Below are 14,071 nucleotides of genomic sequence, written 5' to 3' on the forward strand. Positions count from 1 at the left end.
ACATGTTTAAGTCTTGGACACATGTTTAGGTCTTGGACGCATGTTTAGGTCTTGGACGCATGTTTAGGTCTTGGACGCATGTTTAGGTCTTGGACGCATGTTTAAGTCTTGGACGCATGTTTAGGTCTTGGACGCATGTTTAGGTCTTGGACGCATGTTTAGGTCTTGGACGCATGTTTAGGTCTTGGACGCATGTTTAAGTCTTGGACGCATGTTTATGTCTTGGACGCATGTTTAAGTCTTGGACGCATGTTTATGTCTTGGACGCATGTTTAAGTCTTGGACGCATGTTTATGTCTTGGACGCATGTTTAAGTCTTGGACGCATGTTTAAGTCTTGGACGCATGTTTATGTCTTGGACGCATGTTTAAGTCTTGGACACATGTTTATGTCTTGAACACATGTTTAAGTCTTGGACACATGTTTATGTCTTGGACACATGTTTAAGTCTTGGACACATGTTTAAGTCTTGGACACATGTTTAAGTCTTGGACACATGTTTATGTCTTGGACACATGTTTAAGTCTTGGACACATGTTTATGTCTTGGACACATGTTTAAGTCTTGGACACATGTTTAAGTCTTGGACACATGTTTAAGTCTTGGACACATGTTTATGTCTTGGACACATGTTTAAGTCTTGGACACATGTTTAAGTCTTGGACACATGTTTAAGTCTTGGACGCATGTTTATGTCTTGGACGCATGTTTAGGTCTTGGACACATGTTTAAGTCTTGGACACATGTTTAAGTCTTGGACACATGTTTATGTCTTGGACGCATGTTTAAGTCTTGGACACATGTTTAAGTCTTGGACACATGTTTAAGTCTTGGACACATGTTTATGTCTTGGACACATGTTTAAGTCTTGGACACATGTTTATGTCTTGGACACATGTTTAAGTCTTGGACACATGTTTAAGTCTTGGACACATGTTTAAGTCTTGGACACATGTTTATGTCTTGGACACATGTTTAAGTCTTGGACACATGTTTAAGTCTTGGACACATGTTTATGTCTTGGACACATGTTTAAGTCTTGGACACATGTTTAAGTCTTGGACACATGTTTAACTGGTTACCTGGGAGACGGGGCAGGAGTGGGGCGTGTCCATCATCTCGCTGTAAATGTCGCGGCGTCGAGACTTTCTAGGTCCAATCAGAGACTCCAGGATTCTCCAGGACAAAAGACACACACACTGGTCCTCCTGAGGCCCCAGGCTGAGGAGCAAGACCAGGTCTGAACCAGGTCTAAACCAGGACTAAACCAGGACTAAACCAGGTCTAAACCAGGTCTAAACCAGGACTAAACCAGGACTAAACCAGGACTAAACCAGGACTAAACCAGGTCTAAACCAGGTCTGAACCAGGTCTAAACCAGGTCTAAACCAGGACTAAACCAGGTATGAACCAGGTCTAAACCAGGTCTAAACCTGGTATGAACCAGGTCTAAACCAGGTCTAAACCAGGTCTAAACCAGGTCTAAACCAGGACTGAACCAGGACTAAACCAGGTCTAAACCAGGTATGAACCAGGTCTAAACCAGGTCTAAACCAGGACTAAACCAGGTCTAAACCAGGTCTAAACCAGGTCTGAACCAGGTCTAAACCAGGTATGAACCAGGTCTAAACCAGGTCTAAACCAGGACTAAACCAGGTATGAACCAGGTCTAAACCAGGTCTAAACCAGGACTAAACCAGGTCTGAACCAGGTCTAAACCAGGTCTGAACCAGGTCTAAACCAGGTCTAAACCAGGTCTGAACCAGGTCTAAACCAGGTCTAAACCAGGACTAAACCAGGTATGAACCAGGTCTAAACCAGGTCTAAACCAGGACTAAACCAGGTATGAACCAGGTCTAAACCAGGTCTAAACCAGGACTAAACCAGGTATGAACCAGGTCTAAACCAGGTCTAAACCAGGTCTAAACCAGGTATGAACCAGGTCTAAACCAGGTCTAAACCAGGACTAAACCAGGTCTGAACCAGGTATGAACCAGGTCTGAACCAGGTCTAAACCAGGACTAAACCAGGTCTAAACCAGGTCCGAACCAGGACTAAACCAGGTCTGAACCAGGTCTAAACCAGGTCTGAACCAGGTATGAACCAGGTCTGAACCAGGTCTAAACCAGGTCTAAACCAGGTCTCAACCAGGACTGAACCAGGTCTGAACCAGGTCTGAACCAGGTCTGAACCAGGACTAAACCAGGTCTGAACCAGGACTGAACCAGGTCTGAACCAGGACTAAACCAGGTCTGAACCAGGTCTGAACCAGGTCTAAACCAGGTCTGAACCAGGACTAAACCAGGTCTGAACCAGGACTAAACCAGGTCTGAACCAGGTCTGAACCAGGACTAAACCAGGACTAAACCAGGTCTGAACCAGGTCTGAACCAGGACTGAACCAGGTCTGAACCAGGTCTAAACCAGGTCTGAACCAGGACTAAACCAGGTCTGAACCAGGACTAAACCAGGTCTAAACCAGGACTAAACCAGGTCTGAACCAGGACTAAACCAGGTCTAAACCAGGACTAAACCAGGTCTGAACCAGGTCTGAACCAGGACTAAACCAGGTCTGAACCAGGTCTGAACCAGGTCTGAACCAGGACTAAACCAGGTCTAAACCAGGTCCGAACCAGGTCCGAACCAGGTCTGAACCAGGTCTGAACCAGGTCTGAACCAGGTCTAAACCAGGTCTGAACCAGGACTAAACCAGGTCCAAACCAGGACTAAACCAGGTCTAAACCAGGTCTGAACCAGGACTAAACCAGGTCTGAACCAGGTCTGAACCAGGTCTGAACCAGCTAAACCAGGTCTGAACCAGGACTAAACCAGGTCTGAACCAGGACTAAACCAGGTCTGAACCAGGACTAAACCAGGTCTAAACCAGGTCTGAACCAGGACTAAACCAGGTCTAAACCAGGTCCGAACCAGGTCTGAACCAGGTCTGAACCAGGTCTGAACCAGGTCTGAACCAGGTCTAAACCAGGTCTGAACCAGGACTGAACCAGGTCTGAACCAGGACTAAACCAGGTCTAAACCAGGTCTGAACCAGGTCTAAACCAGGTTTAAACCAGGTCTGAACCAGGACTGAACCAGGTCTAAACCAGGTCTGAACCAGGACTAAACCAGGTCCAAACCAGGACTAAACCAGGTCTAAACCAGGTCTGAACCAGGACTAAACCAGGTCTGAACCAGGTCTGAACCAGGTCTGAACCAGCTAAACCAGGTCTGAACCAGGACTAAACCAGGTCTGAACCAGGACTAAACCAGGTCTGAACCAGGACTAAACCAGGTCTAAACCAGGTCTGAACCAGGACTAAACCAGGTCTAAACCAGGTCCGAACCAGGTCTGAACCAGGTCTGAACCAGGTCTGAACCAGGTCTGAACCAGGTCTAAACCAGGTCTGAACCAGGACTGAACCAGGTCTGAACCAGGACTAAACCAGGTCTAAACCAGGTCTGAACCAGGTCTAAACCAGGTTTAAACCAGGTCTGAACCAGGACTTACCTGTCTCTGAGGCGTGAGGTCACGTGACACATCCACAGGTACTCGGCCACGCCCACATCCTTGCGCAGCAGTAACCGGGGCAACACTCCGTCTCCAGGGCAACGCTCTTCCTCCTCGTCTCCAAGGTAACCGGGACTGAAGGCCGTTACCATGACGCTGGACCTCAGGCAGCAGCAAAGCATGATGGGACAGTGGTCCGGGCTCGGCCTACTCAGCAGGTGCACGTTTGAGACCTGAGAAAGACCGGATCCAGGTAAACCGGTTCAGATCCGGGTTAAACCGGTTCTGTTCCGGGTCAAACCGGTTCTGATCCTGGACTCACCTGTAAAGTGTCTCCAGGTCGGATGTCTCTCGTTGGCAGCGGCTGATTGGCCAAACACAGGCCCACCTTTTTGTCCATCACATAGAGCCCCGCCCCTTTGCTCAGGACCTGCGTCACATGACCCTGGAACAGTGGCAGAGTGGTTAGCATCATGTGACAGTAGCAGAGTGGTTAGCATCATGTGACAGTAGCAGAGTGGTTAGCCTCATGTGACAGTAGCAGAGTGGTTAGCATCATGTGACAGTGGCAGAGTGGTTAGCCTCATGTGACAGTAGCAGAGTGGTTAGCATCATGTGACAGTAGCAGAGTGGTTAGCCTCATGTGACAGTAGCAGAGTGGTTAGCATCATGTGACAGTGGCAGAGTGGTTAGCCTCATGTGACAGTAGCAGAGTGGTTAGCATCATGTGACAGTGGCAGAGTGGTTAGCATCATGTGACAGTGGCAGAGTGGTTAGCCTCATGTGACAGTAGCAGAGTGGTTAGCCTCATGTGACAGTAGCAGAGTGGTTAGCCTCATGTGACAGTAGCAGAGTGGTTAGCATCATGTGACAGTAGCAGAGTGGTTAGCCTCATGTGACAGTGGCAGAGTGGTTAGCCTCATGTGACAGTAGCAGAGTGGTTAGCCTCATGTAACAGTGGCAGAGTTGTTAGCCTCATGTGACAGTAGCAGAGTGGTTAGCCTCATGTGACAGTAGCAGAGTGGTTAGCATCATGTGACAGTAGCAGAGTGGTTAGCATCATGTGACAGTAGCAGAGTGGTTAGCATCATGTGACAGTAGCAGAGTGGTTAGCCTCATGTGACAGTGGCAGTGGCAGAGTGGTTAGCCTCATGTGACAGTAGCAGAGTGGTTAGCATCATGTGACAGTAGCAGAGTGGTTAGCCTCATGTGACAGTAGCAGAGTGGTTAGCATCATGTGACAGTAGCAGAGTGGTTAGCCTCATGTAACAGTGGCAGAGTTGTTAGCATCATGTGACAGTGGCAGAGTGGTTAGCCTCATGTGACAGTAGCAGAGTGGTTAGCCTCATGTGACAGTAGCAGAGTGGTTAGCCTCATGTGACAGTAGCAGAGTGGTTAGCATCATGTGACAGTAGCAGAGTGGTTAGCCTCATGTGACAGTGGCAGAGTGGTTAGCCTCATGTGACAGTAGCAGAGTGGTTAGCCTCATGTGACAGTAGCAGAGTGGTTAGCCTCATGTAACAGTGGCAGAGTTGTTAGCCTCATGTGACAGTAGCAGAGTGGTTAGCCTCATGTGACAGTAGCAGAGTGGTTAGCATCATGTGACAGTAGCAGAGTGGTTAGCATCATGTGACAGTAGCAGAGTGGTTAGCATCATGTGACAGTAGCAGAGTGGTTAGCCTCATGTGACAGTGGCAGTGGCAGAGTGGTTAGCCTCATGTGACAGTAGCAGAGTGGTTAGCATCATGTGACAGTAGCAGAGTGGTTAGCCTCATGTGACAGTAGCAGAGTGGTTAGCATCATGTGACAGTAGCAGAGTGGTTAGCCTCATGTAACAGTGGCAGAGTTGTTAGCCTCATGTGACAGTGGCAGAGTGGTTAGCATCATGTGACAGTAGCAGAGTGGTTAGCATCATGTGACAGTAGCAGAGTGGTTAGCCTCATGTGACAGTAGCAGAGTGGTTGGCCTCATGTGACAGAGTGGTTAGCCTCATGTGACAGTAGCAGAGTGGTTAGCCTCATGTGACAGTAGCAGAGTGGTTAGCCTCATGTGACAGTAGCAGAGTGGTTAGCCTCATGTGACAGTAGCAGAGTGGTTAGCATCATGTGACAGTAGCAGAGTGGTTAGCATCATGTGACAGTAGCAGAGTGGTTAGCCTCATGTGACAGAATGGTTAGCCTCATGTGGCAGAGGCAGAGTGGTTAGCATCATGTGACAGTGGCAGAGTGGTTAGCCTCATGTGACAGTAGCAGAGTGGTTAGCATCATGTGACAGTAGCAGAGTGGTTAGCCTCATGTGACAGTAGAAGAGTGGTTAGCCTCATGTGACAGTAGCAGAGTGGTTAGCCTCATGTGACAGTAGCAGAGTGGTTAGCATCATGTGACAGTAGCAGAGTGGTTAGCCTCATGTGACAGTAGCAGAGTGGTTAGCATCATGTGACAGTGGCAGAGTGGTTAGCATCATGTGACAGTGGCAGAGTGGTTAGCCTCATGTGACAGTAGCAGAGTGGTTAGCCTCATGTGACAGTAGCAGAGTGGTTAGCCTCATGTGACAGTAGCAGAGTGGTTAGCATCATGTGACAGTAGCAGAGTGGTTAGCCTCATGTGACAGTGGCAGTGGCAGAGTGGTTAGCCTCATGTGACAGTAGCAGAGTGGTTAGCCTCATGTGACAGTAGCAGAGTGGTTAGCCTCATGTAACAGTGGCAGAGTTGTTAGCCTCATGTGACAGTGGCAGAGTGGTTAGCATCATGTGACAGTAGCAGAGTGGTTAGCATCATGTGACAGTAGCAGAGTGGTTAGCATCATGTGACAGTAGCAGAGTGGTTAGCCTCATGTGACAGTGGCAGTGGCAGAGTGGTTAGCCTCATGTGACAGTAGCAGAGTGGTTAGCATCATGTGACAGTAGCAGAGTGGTTAGCCTCATGTGACAGTAGCAGAGTGGTTAGCATCATGTGACAGTAGCAGAGTGGTTAGCATCATGTGACAGTAGCAGAGTGGTTAGCCTCATGTGACAGTAGCAGAGTGGTTAGCCTCATGTGACAGTAGCAGAGTGGTTAGCCTCATGTGACAGTAGCAGAGTGGTTAGCCTCATGTGACAGTAGCAGAGTGGTTAGCCTCATGTGACGGTGGCAGAGTGGTTAGCCTCATGTGACAGTAGCAGAGTGGTTAGCATCATGTGACAGTAGCAGAGTGGTTAGCCTCATGTGACAGTAGCAGAGTGGTTAGCATCATGTGACAGTAGCAGAGTGGTTAGCATCATGTGACAGTAGCAGAGTGGTTAGCCTCATGTGACAGTAGCAGAGTGGTTAGCCTCATGTGACAGTAGCAGAGTGGTTAGCCTCATGTGACAGTAGCAGAGTGGTTAGCCTCATGTGACAGTAGCAGAGTGGTTAGCCTCATGTGACAGTAGCAGAGTGGTTAGCCTCATGTGACAGTAGCAGAGTGGTTAGCATCATGTGACAGTAGCAGAGTGGTTAGCATCATGTGACAGTAGCAGAGTGGTTAGCCTCATGTGACAGAATGGTTAGCCTCATGTGGCAGAGGCAGAGTGGTTAGCATCATGTGACAGTGGCAGAGTGGTTAGCCTCATGTGACAGTAGCAGAGTGGTTAGCATCATGTGACAGTGGCAGAGTGGTTAGCCTCATGTGGCAGTGGCAGAGTGGTTAGCATCATGTGACAGTAGCAGAGTGGTTAGCCTCATGTGACAGTGGCAGAGTGGTTAGCATCATGTGACAGTAGCAGAGTGGTTAGCATCATGTGACAGTAGCAGAGTGGTTAGCCTCATGTGACAGTAGCAGAGTGGTTAGCATCATGTGACAGTAGCAGAGTGGTTAGCATCATGTGACAGTAGCAGAGTGGTTAGCCTCATGTGACAGTGGCAGAGTGGTTAGCATCATGTGACAGTAGCAGAGTGGTTAGCATCATGTGACAGTAGCAGAGTGGTTAGCCTCATGTGACAGTAGCAGAGTGGTTAGCCTCATGTGACAGTAGCAGAGTGGTTAGCATCATGTGACAGTAGCAGAGTGGTTAGCATCATGTGACAGTAGCAGAGTGGTTAGCCTCATGTGACAGTAGCAGAGTGGTTAGCATCATGTGACAGTAGCAGAGTGGTTAGCCTCATGTGACAGTAGCAGAGTGGTTAGCCTCATGTGACAGTAGCAGAGTGGTTAGCCTCATGTGGCAGTGGCAGTGGCAGAGTGGTTAGCCTCATGTGACAGAGTGGTTAGCCTCATGTGACAGAGTGGTTAGCCTCATGTGACAGTAGCAGAGTGGTTAGCATCATGTGACAGTAGCAGAGTGGTTAGCATCATGTGACAGTGGCAGAGTGGTTAGCCTCATGTAACAGTGGCAGAGTGGTTAGCCTCATGTGACAGTAGCAGAGTGGTTAGCATCATGTGACAGTAGCAGAGTGGTTAGCCTCATGTGACAGTAGCAGAGTGGTTAGCATCATGTGACAGTAGCAGAGTGGTTAGCCTCATGTAACAGTGGCAGACTTGTTAGCCTCATGTGACAGTGGCAGAGTGGTTAGCATCATGTGACAGTAGCAAAGTGGTTAGCATCATGTGACAGTAGCAGAGTGGTTAGCCTCATGTAACAGTGGCAGAGTTGTTAGCCTCATGTGACAGTGGCAGAGTGGTTAGCCTCATGTGACAGTAGTAGAGTGGTTAGCATCATGTGACAGTAGCAGAGTGGTTAGCCTCATGTGACAGTAGCAGAGTGGTTAGCATCATGTGACAGTAGCAGAGTGGTTAGCCTCATGTGACAGTACCAGAGTGGTTAGCATCATGTGACAGTAGCAGAGTGGTTAGCCTCATGTGACAGAGTGGTTAGCATCATGTGACAGTGGCAGAGTGGTTAGCATCATGTGACAGTAGCAGAGTGGTTAGCCTCATGTGGCAGTGGCAGAGTGGTTAGCATCATGTGACAGTGGCAGAGTGGTTAGCCTCATGTAACAGTGGCAGAGTGGTTAGCCTCATGTGACAGTAGCAGAGTGGTTAGCATCATGTGACAGTAGCAGAGTGGTTAGCCTCATGTGACAGTAGCAGAGTGGTTAGCATCATGTGACAGTAGCAGAGTGGTTAGCATCATGTGACAGTAGCAGAGTGGTTAGCCTCATGTGACAGTACCAGAGTGGTTAGCATCATGTGACAGTAGCAGAGTGGTTAGCCTCATGTGACAGAGTGGTTAGCATCATGTGACAGTGGCAGAGTGGTTAGCCTCATGTGACAGTAGCAGAGTGGTTAGCATCATGTGACAGTAGCAGAGTGGTTAGCCTCATGTGGCAGTGGCAGAGTGGTTAGCATCATGTGACAGTGGCAGAGTGGTTAGCCTCATGTAACAGTGGCAGAGTGGTTAGCCTCATGTGACAGTAGCAGAGTGGTTAGCATCATGTGACAGTAGCAGAGTGGTTAGCCTCATGTGACAGTAGCAGAGTGGTTAGCATCATGTGACAGTAGCAGAGTGGTTAGCATCATGTGACAGTAGCAGAGTGGTTAGCATCATGTGACAGTAGCAGAGTGGTTAGCATCATGTGACAGTGGCAGAGTGGTTAGCATCATGTGACAGTAGCAGAGTGGTTAGCATCATGTGACAGTGGCAGAGTGGTTAGCCTCATGTGTTACCTTGTAGTTGATGACAGAGGAGCATGTCAGTCCTGATTGGCTCGTTTGGTGAATGTCGGGCTGTGATTGGCTCGTCTGGTGAACGTCGGGTTGTGATTGGTTCGTCTGGTGAACGTCGGGCTGTGATTGGCTCGGCGGGTGAATGGTGAGCTTGGATTGGCCGGTGGCGCTCAGGACGCTGTTCCTGTTCCAGCTCCGTAACGTGCACGCTCTCAGCCCAGACACGTGCACGCTCATGCCCACGTGCACGCTCCTGCTCCACCAGAGTCTGGAGCTGCAGTCCTGGAGAGAGAGCGGGGTTAGACCGGGGTTTAGACCAGGGTTTAGACCAGGGTTTAGACCAGGGTTTAGACCAGGGTTTAGACCAGGGTTTAGACCAGGGGTTAGACCAGGGTTTAGACCAGGGTTTAGACCAGGGTTTAGACCAGGGTTTAGACCAGGGTTTAGACCAGGGTTTAGACCAGGGTTTAGACCAGGGTTTAGACCGGGGGTTAGACCAGGGGTTAGGATGGGGTTAGGGTTGGGGGGATTAGGGCGGGGTTAGGGTTAGCGTTGGGGGGGGCGGGGTTAGAGAGAGGTTCGGGTTAAGGGGGGTTAGGGCGGGTTAGGGCGGGACTAAAGCGGGAGTTCAGACCTTGACGATGACGTGGACCGTTGTGTCGTTCTGCGCTAGAGAAAAGATGAAGAACGCTGTTCCATTGATGTCCAGCAGGGGGCAGACTGCAGAGACGACACCCCTGACTGAGAAGCGCCGCTCAGAGCCACGCCCACCATGGCCACGCCCACCGTCACCAAGTGCCCTGAGAATAGGTTTAGGTCGTGTTTTACAGAGTCAGAAAAGAGACAAATCTGACCAAAGTGAGTGAACAAACTGGCACCAGCAGCACGCACGTTAAACAGATTTAACATCGGATTTTGAGCTTTTACTGAAGAAAAAAATCACAGAAAAGTTGAACCCACAATAGTTTTTACTTTTATCTACAGATAGATTACAAATATTAACACTAATGATACTTTTGTGAAGTGAAAAATACAAATGTGAGGCAGATATGATGGAGAAGAGACATGTCTGTCCTGACATTTAAATCATTTGCATTTTCAGTCTAATCTCAGGTCATCTTTGAAAATCATGGTCGACGCCCTTCTGCCTGCAGTGGTCAGTGGAGTGTGAGGCCAGAGGGGGGCGCTGTAAGCTCTGACCTGCTCTGGTGCTGCAGCAGAAGAGCCGCCGCTTGATTGACACTCAGAGTCCCCGCCCCCTCCACAACACCGGCCAATCCCTGCAGCCGAGGGGTGGGGCCCAGTAGCAGAGGACGACCAATCAGCTCCAGCAGCCCTCGTCCCGGTGCATTGTGGGGAATGTAGTTCCAGTGCGGCAGGAACACGGCCCGGTCCAGAGGCCAGGACCACACTGGGACCTGGGACTGAAACAACAGTTGAAGTTCAGAAGAAGCGGCGTCGCAAAATGCAACGCAATTTCTCTCAAATGCGATGCATTCCTCAGAAAAAAGTGTGTTTGTTTCGCAGCTTTTGTGATACAAAAATGTGTTTAATTGTGTCACCAAAGCGCCTAAAAGTACTGACCCCTGTCAATCCATCGTCAATAACGGCGTGACACATGTGGACGCTGTGTGGACATGACGCATGTGGACGCTGTGTGGACATGACACATGTGGACGCTGTGTGGACATGACGCATGTGGACGCTGTGTGGACATGACACATGTGGACGCTGTGTGGACATGACGCATGTGGACGCTGTGTGGACATGACGCATGTGGACGCTGTGTGGACATGACGCATGTGGACGCTGTGTGGACGTGACACATGTGGGACACTGTGTGGACATGACGCATGTGGACGCTGTGTGGACATGACACATGTGGACGCTGTGTGGACATGACGCATGTGGACGCTGTGTGGACATGACACATGTGGACGCTGTGTGGACATGACACATGTGGACGCTGTGTGGACGTGACACATGTGGGACGCTGTGTGGACATGACACATGTGGACGCTGTGTGGACATGACACATGTGGACGCTGTGTGGACGTGACACATGTGGGACACTGTGTGGACATGACGCATGTGGACGCTGTGTGGACATGACACATGTGGACGCTGTGTGGACATGACGCATGTGGACGCTGTGTGGACATGACACATGTGGACGCTGTGTGGACATGACACATGTGGACGCTGTGTGGACATGACACATGTGGACGCTGTGTGGACATGACACATGTGGACGCTGTGTGGACATGACACATGTAGGACGCTGTGTGGACATGACACGTGGACGCTGTGTGGACATGACGCATGTGGACGCTGTGTGGACATGACGCATGTGGACGCTGTGTGGACATGACGCATGTGGACGCTGTGTGGACATGACGCATGTGGACGCTGTGTGGACATGACGCATGTGGACGCTGTGTGGACATGACACATGTAGGACACTGTGTGGACATGACACATGTAGGACACTGTGTGGACATGACACATGTGGACGCTGTGTGGACATGACGCATGTGGACGCTGTGTGGACATGACACATGTGGACGCTGTGTGGACATGACACATGTAGGACACTGTGTGGACATGACACATGTAGGACACTGTGTGGACATGACACATGTGGACGCTGTGTGGACATGACGCATGTGGACACTGTGTGGACAGGACACATGTGGACGCTGTGTGGACATGACACATGTGGACACTGTGTGGACATAACGAGTCCCGCTGCTGTCTCAGATCATGAGTCTGAAAGTGGGAGGAGCCACGTGCGATAAAGTCATAGTCACAGATTCGGACTTCCGAGGTCAGAGGTCAATAACTCCTAAACCGAAAGTCTTTGCAGATCATTCAAGGCAAGTTTATTTGTGTCGCACATTTCATACACAAGGCAATTCAAAGCTTCACAGCAGGAAAAATGCATTCAAATCACAAAGAAATGACAGAAACAGAAATACAATAAAATTAACTAAATCAAAAAAATAATAAAAAAAAACAAGAAAAAAAAAACACCAAGCCACAAAGGGAAACGTGTTTTCGGAGTCCAACTCCTTTTTAAATTAATCCAGCAGGAGGCCTGACTCTGGCACCAGCAGGAGGCCGGTCCATGTTTAGTCCTGACTCTGGCACCAGCAGGAGGCCGGTCCATGTTTTGTCCTGACTCTGGCACCAGCAGGAGGCCGGTCCATGTTTAGTCCTGACTCTGGCACCAGCAGGAGGCCGGTCCATGTTTAGTCCTGACTCTGGCACCAGCAGGAGGCCGGTCCATGTTTAGTCCTGACTCTGGCACCAGCAGGAGGCCGGTCCATGTTTAGTCCTGACTCTGGCACCAGCAGGAGGCCGCTCCATGTTTAGTCCTGACTCTGGCACCAGCAGGAGGCCGGTCCATGTTTAGTCCTGACTCTGGCACCAGCAGGAGGCCGGTCCATGTTTAGTCCTGACTCTGGCACCAGCAGGAGGCCGGTCCATGTTTAGTCCTGACTCTGGCACCAGCAGGAGGCCGGTCCATGTTTAGTCCTGACTCTGGCACCAGCAGGAGGTTGGTCCATGTTTAGTCCTGACTCTGGCACCAGCAGGAGGCCGGTCCATGTTTAGTCCTGACTCTGGCACCAGCAGGAGGCCGGTCCATGTTTAGTCCTGACTCTGGCACCAGCAGGAGGCCGTTACAGTCTAATCTACTGGAGACAAACACATGGATAAGTCTCTCTAAATCTGGTTTAGACACTATATTTTTTATGTTGCCAATGTTTTTTAGATGATAAAAAGCTGCTGATGTTATTGATTTGATTTGTCTGTTAAAGTTCAAGTCTGAGTCCATTATTACCCCCAGATTTCTAATTTGGTTTGTAGGTTTTAGAGCGAGACTCTGGAGGTGACCGCTAACACTTTCTCTTTGTTTCTGTGGCCGAAAACGATTATTTCAGTCTTGTCTGAGTTCAGCTGGAGAAAGTTCACATGCCAAAACTCTCATATTTACACTGCCAAGTGACACAACCTCGTTTTAACAATCAGATGTGTATTTTGGGCGTAAAGAATTACACTGATCCAAATGTGCAGAGCCGAGACGAGTGCTTAGGGACCGTCATCGAATGTGCAGCCGGAGCCGAGACGAGTGCTTAGGGACCGTCATCGAATGTGCAGCCGGAGCCGAGACGAGTGCTTAGGGACCGTCATCGAATGTGCAGCCGGAGCTGAGACGAGTGCTTAGGGACCGTCATCGAATGTGCAGCCGGAGCCGAGACGAGTGCTTAGGGACCGTCATCGAATGTGCAGCCGGAGCTGAGACGAGTGCTTAGGGACCGTCATCGAATGTGCAGCCGGAGCTGAGACGAGTGCTTAGGGACCGTCATCGAATGTGCAGCCGGAGCTGAGACGAGTGCTTAGGGACCGTCATCGAATGTGCAGCCGGAGCCGAGACGAGTGCTTAGGGACCGTCATCGAATGTGCAGCCGGAGCCGAGACGAGTGTTGCAAAACCACAAATGGGAACGTTTTAGCTGGAATGGAACGTCAAATAGAGCGATACAATTTGAATAACTGCAGAGTTGTGGGCGGGGTTTTAGTACCTGACTGCAGGGTTGTGGGCGGGGCTTCAGTACCTGACAGCAGAGTTCTCCAGTAGCGTCCTTCAAACTCAGGTCCTGGCCACGCCCCCTACACAGTCGTCCAATCAGCAGCAGCTTCAACCGGGGTAGTGGGTGGAGTCCAGGGATCTGCTCTGCTTCCTGGGCCCAAGCTCGATGTTCATTGGTCGACCAGGAGAGTCGACTGACACATGGAAGTCTCTGAAGAGAAGTGAGCTCCGACACGGAAACCAACCTGAGACCAAGACCAGACCTGAGACCAGGACCAGACCTGAGACCAAGACCAGACCTGAGACCAAGACCAGACCTGAGACCAGGACCAGACCTGAGACCAGGACC

The 14,071-nt window shown here is 50.0% G+C and overlaps 1 protein-coding gene across 1 annotated transcript in view; it reads right to left on the bottom strand.

Annotated features, from left to right (window-relative positions):
• ctc1 (CTS telomere maintenance complex component 1) overlaps window positions 1-14,071 on the bottom strand; it is a 63,611-nt gene that overhangs the window by 46,538 nt on the left and 3,002 nt on the right. Inside the window, exons 4-10 of the mRNA XM_072458749.1 lie at window positions 13,748-13,967; window positions 10,330-10,553; window positions 9,764-9,929; window positions 9,130-9,411; window positions 3,830-3,952; window positions 3,508-3,740; window positions 1,083-1,221 (exon numbers count right to left, since the gene is read on the bottom strand). Coding sequence (XP_072314850.1) covers window positions 1,083-1,221; window positions 3,508-3,740; window positions 3,830-3,952; window positions 9,130-9,411; window positions 9,764-9,929; window positions 10,330-10,553; window positions 13,748-13,967 — 1,387 coding nt within the window. The remainder of the gene's footprint in view (window positions 1-1,082; window positions 1,222-3,507; window positions 3,741-3,829; window positions 3,953-9,129; window positions 9,412-9,763; window positions 9,930-10,329; window positions 10,554-13,747; window positions 13,968-14,071) is intronic.

This window comes from Eucyclogobius newberryi, unplaced genomic scaffold (assembly GCF_026437365.1).
Source record: "Eucyclogobius newberryi isolate DKJ021-1_F unplaced genomic scaffold, fEucNew1.0.hap1 SCAF_22, whole genome shotgun sequence".
Taxonomy (NCBI): domain Eukaryota; kingdom Metazoa; phylum Chordata; class Actinopteri; order Gobiiformes; family Gobiidae; genus Eucyclogobius; species Eucyclogobius newberryi.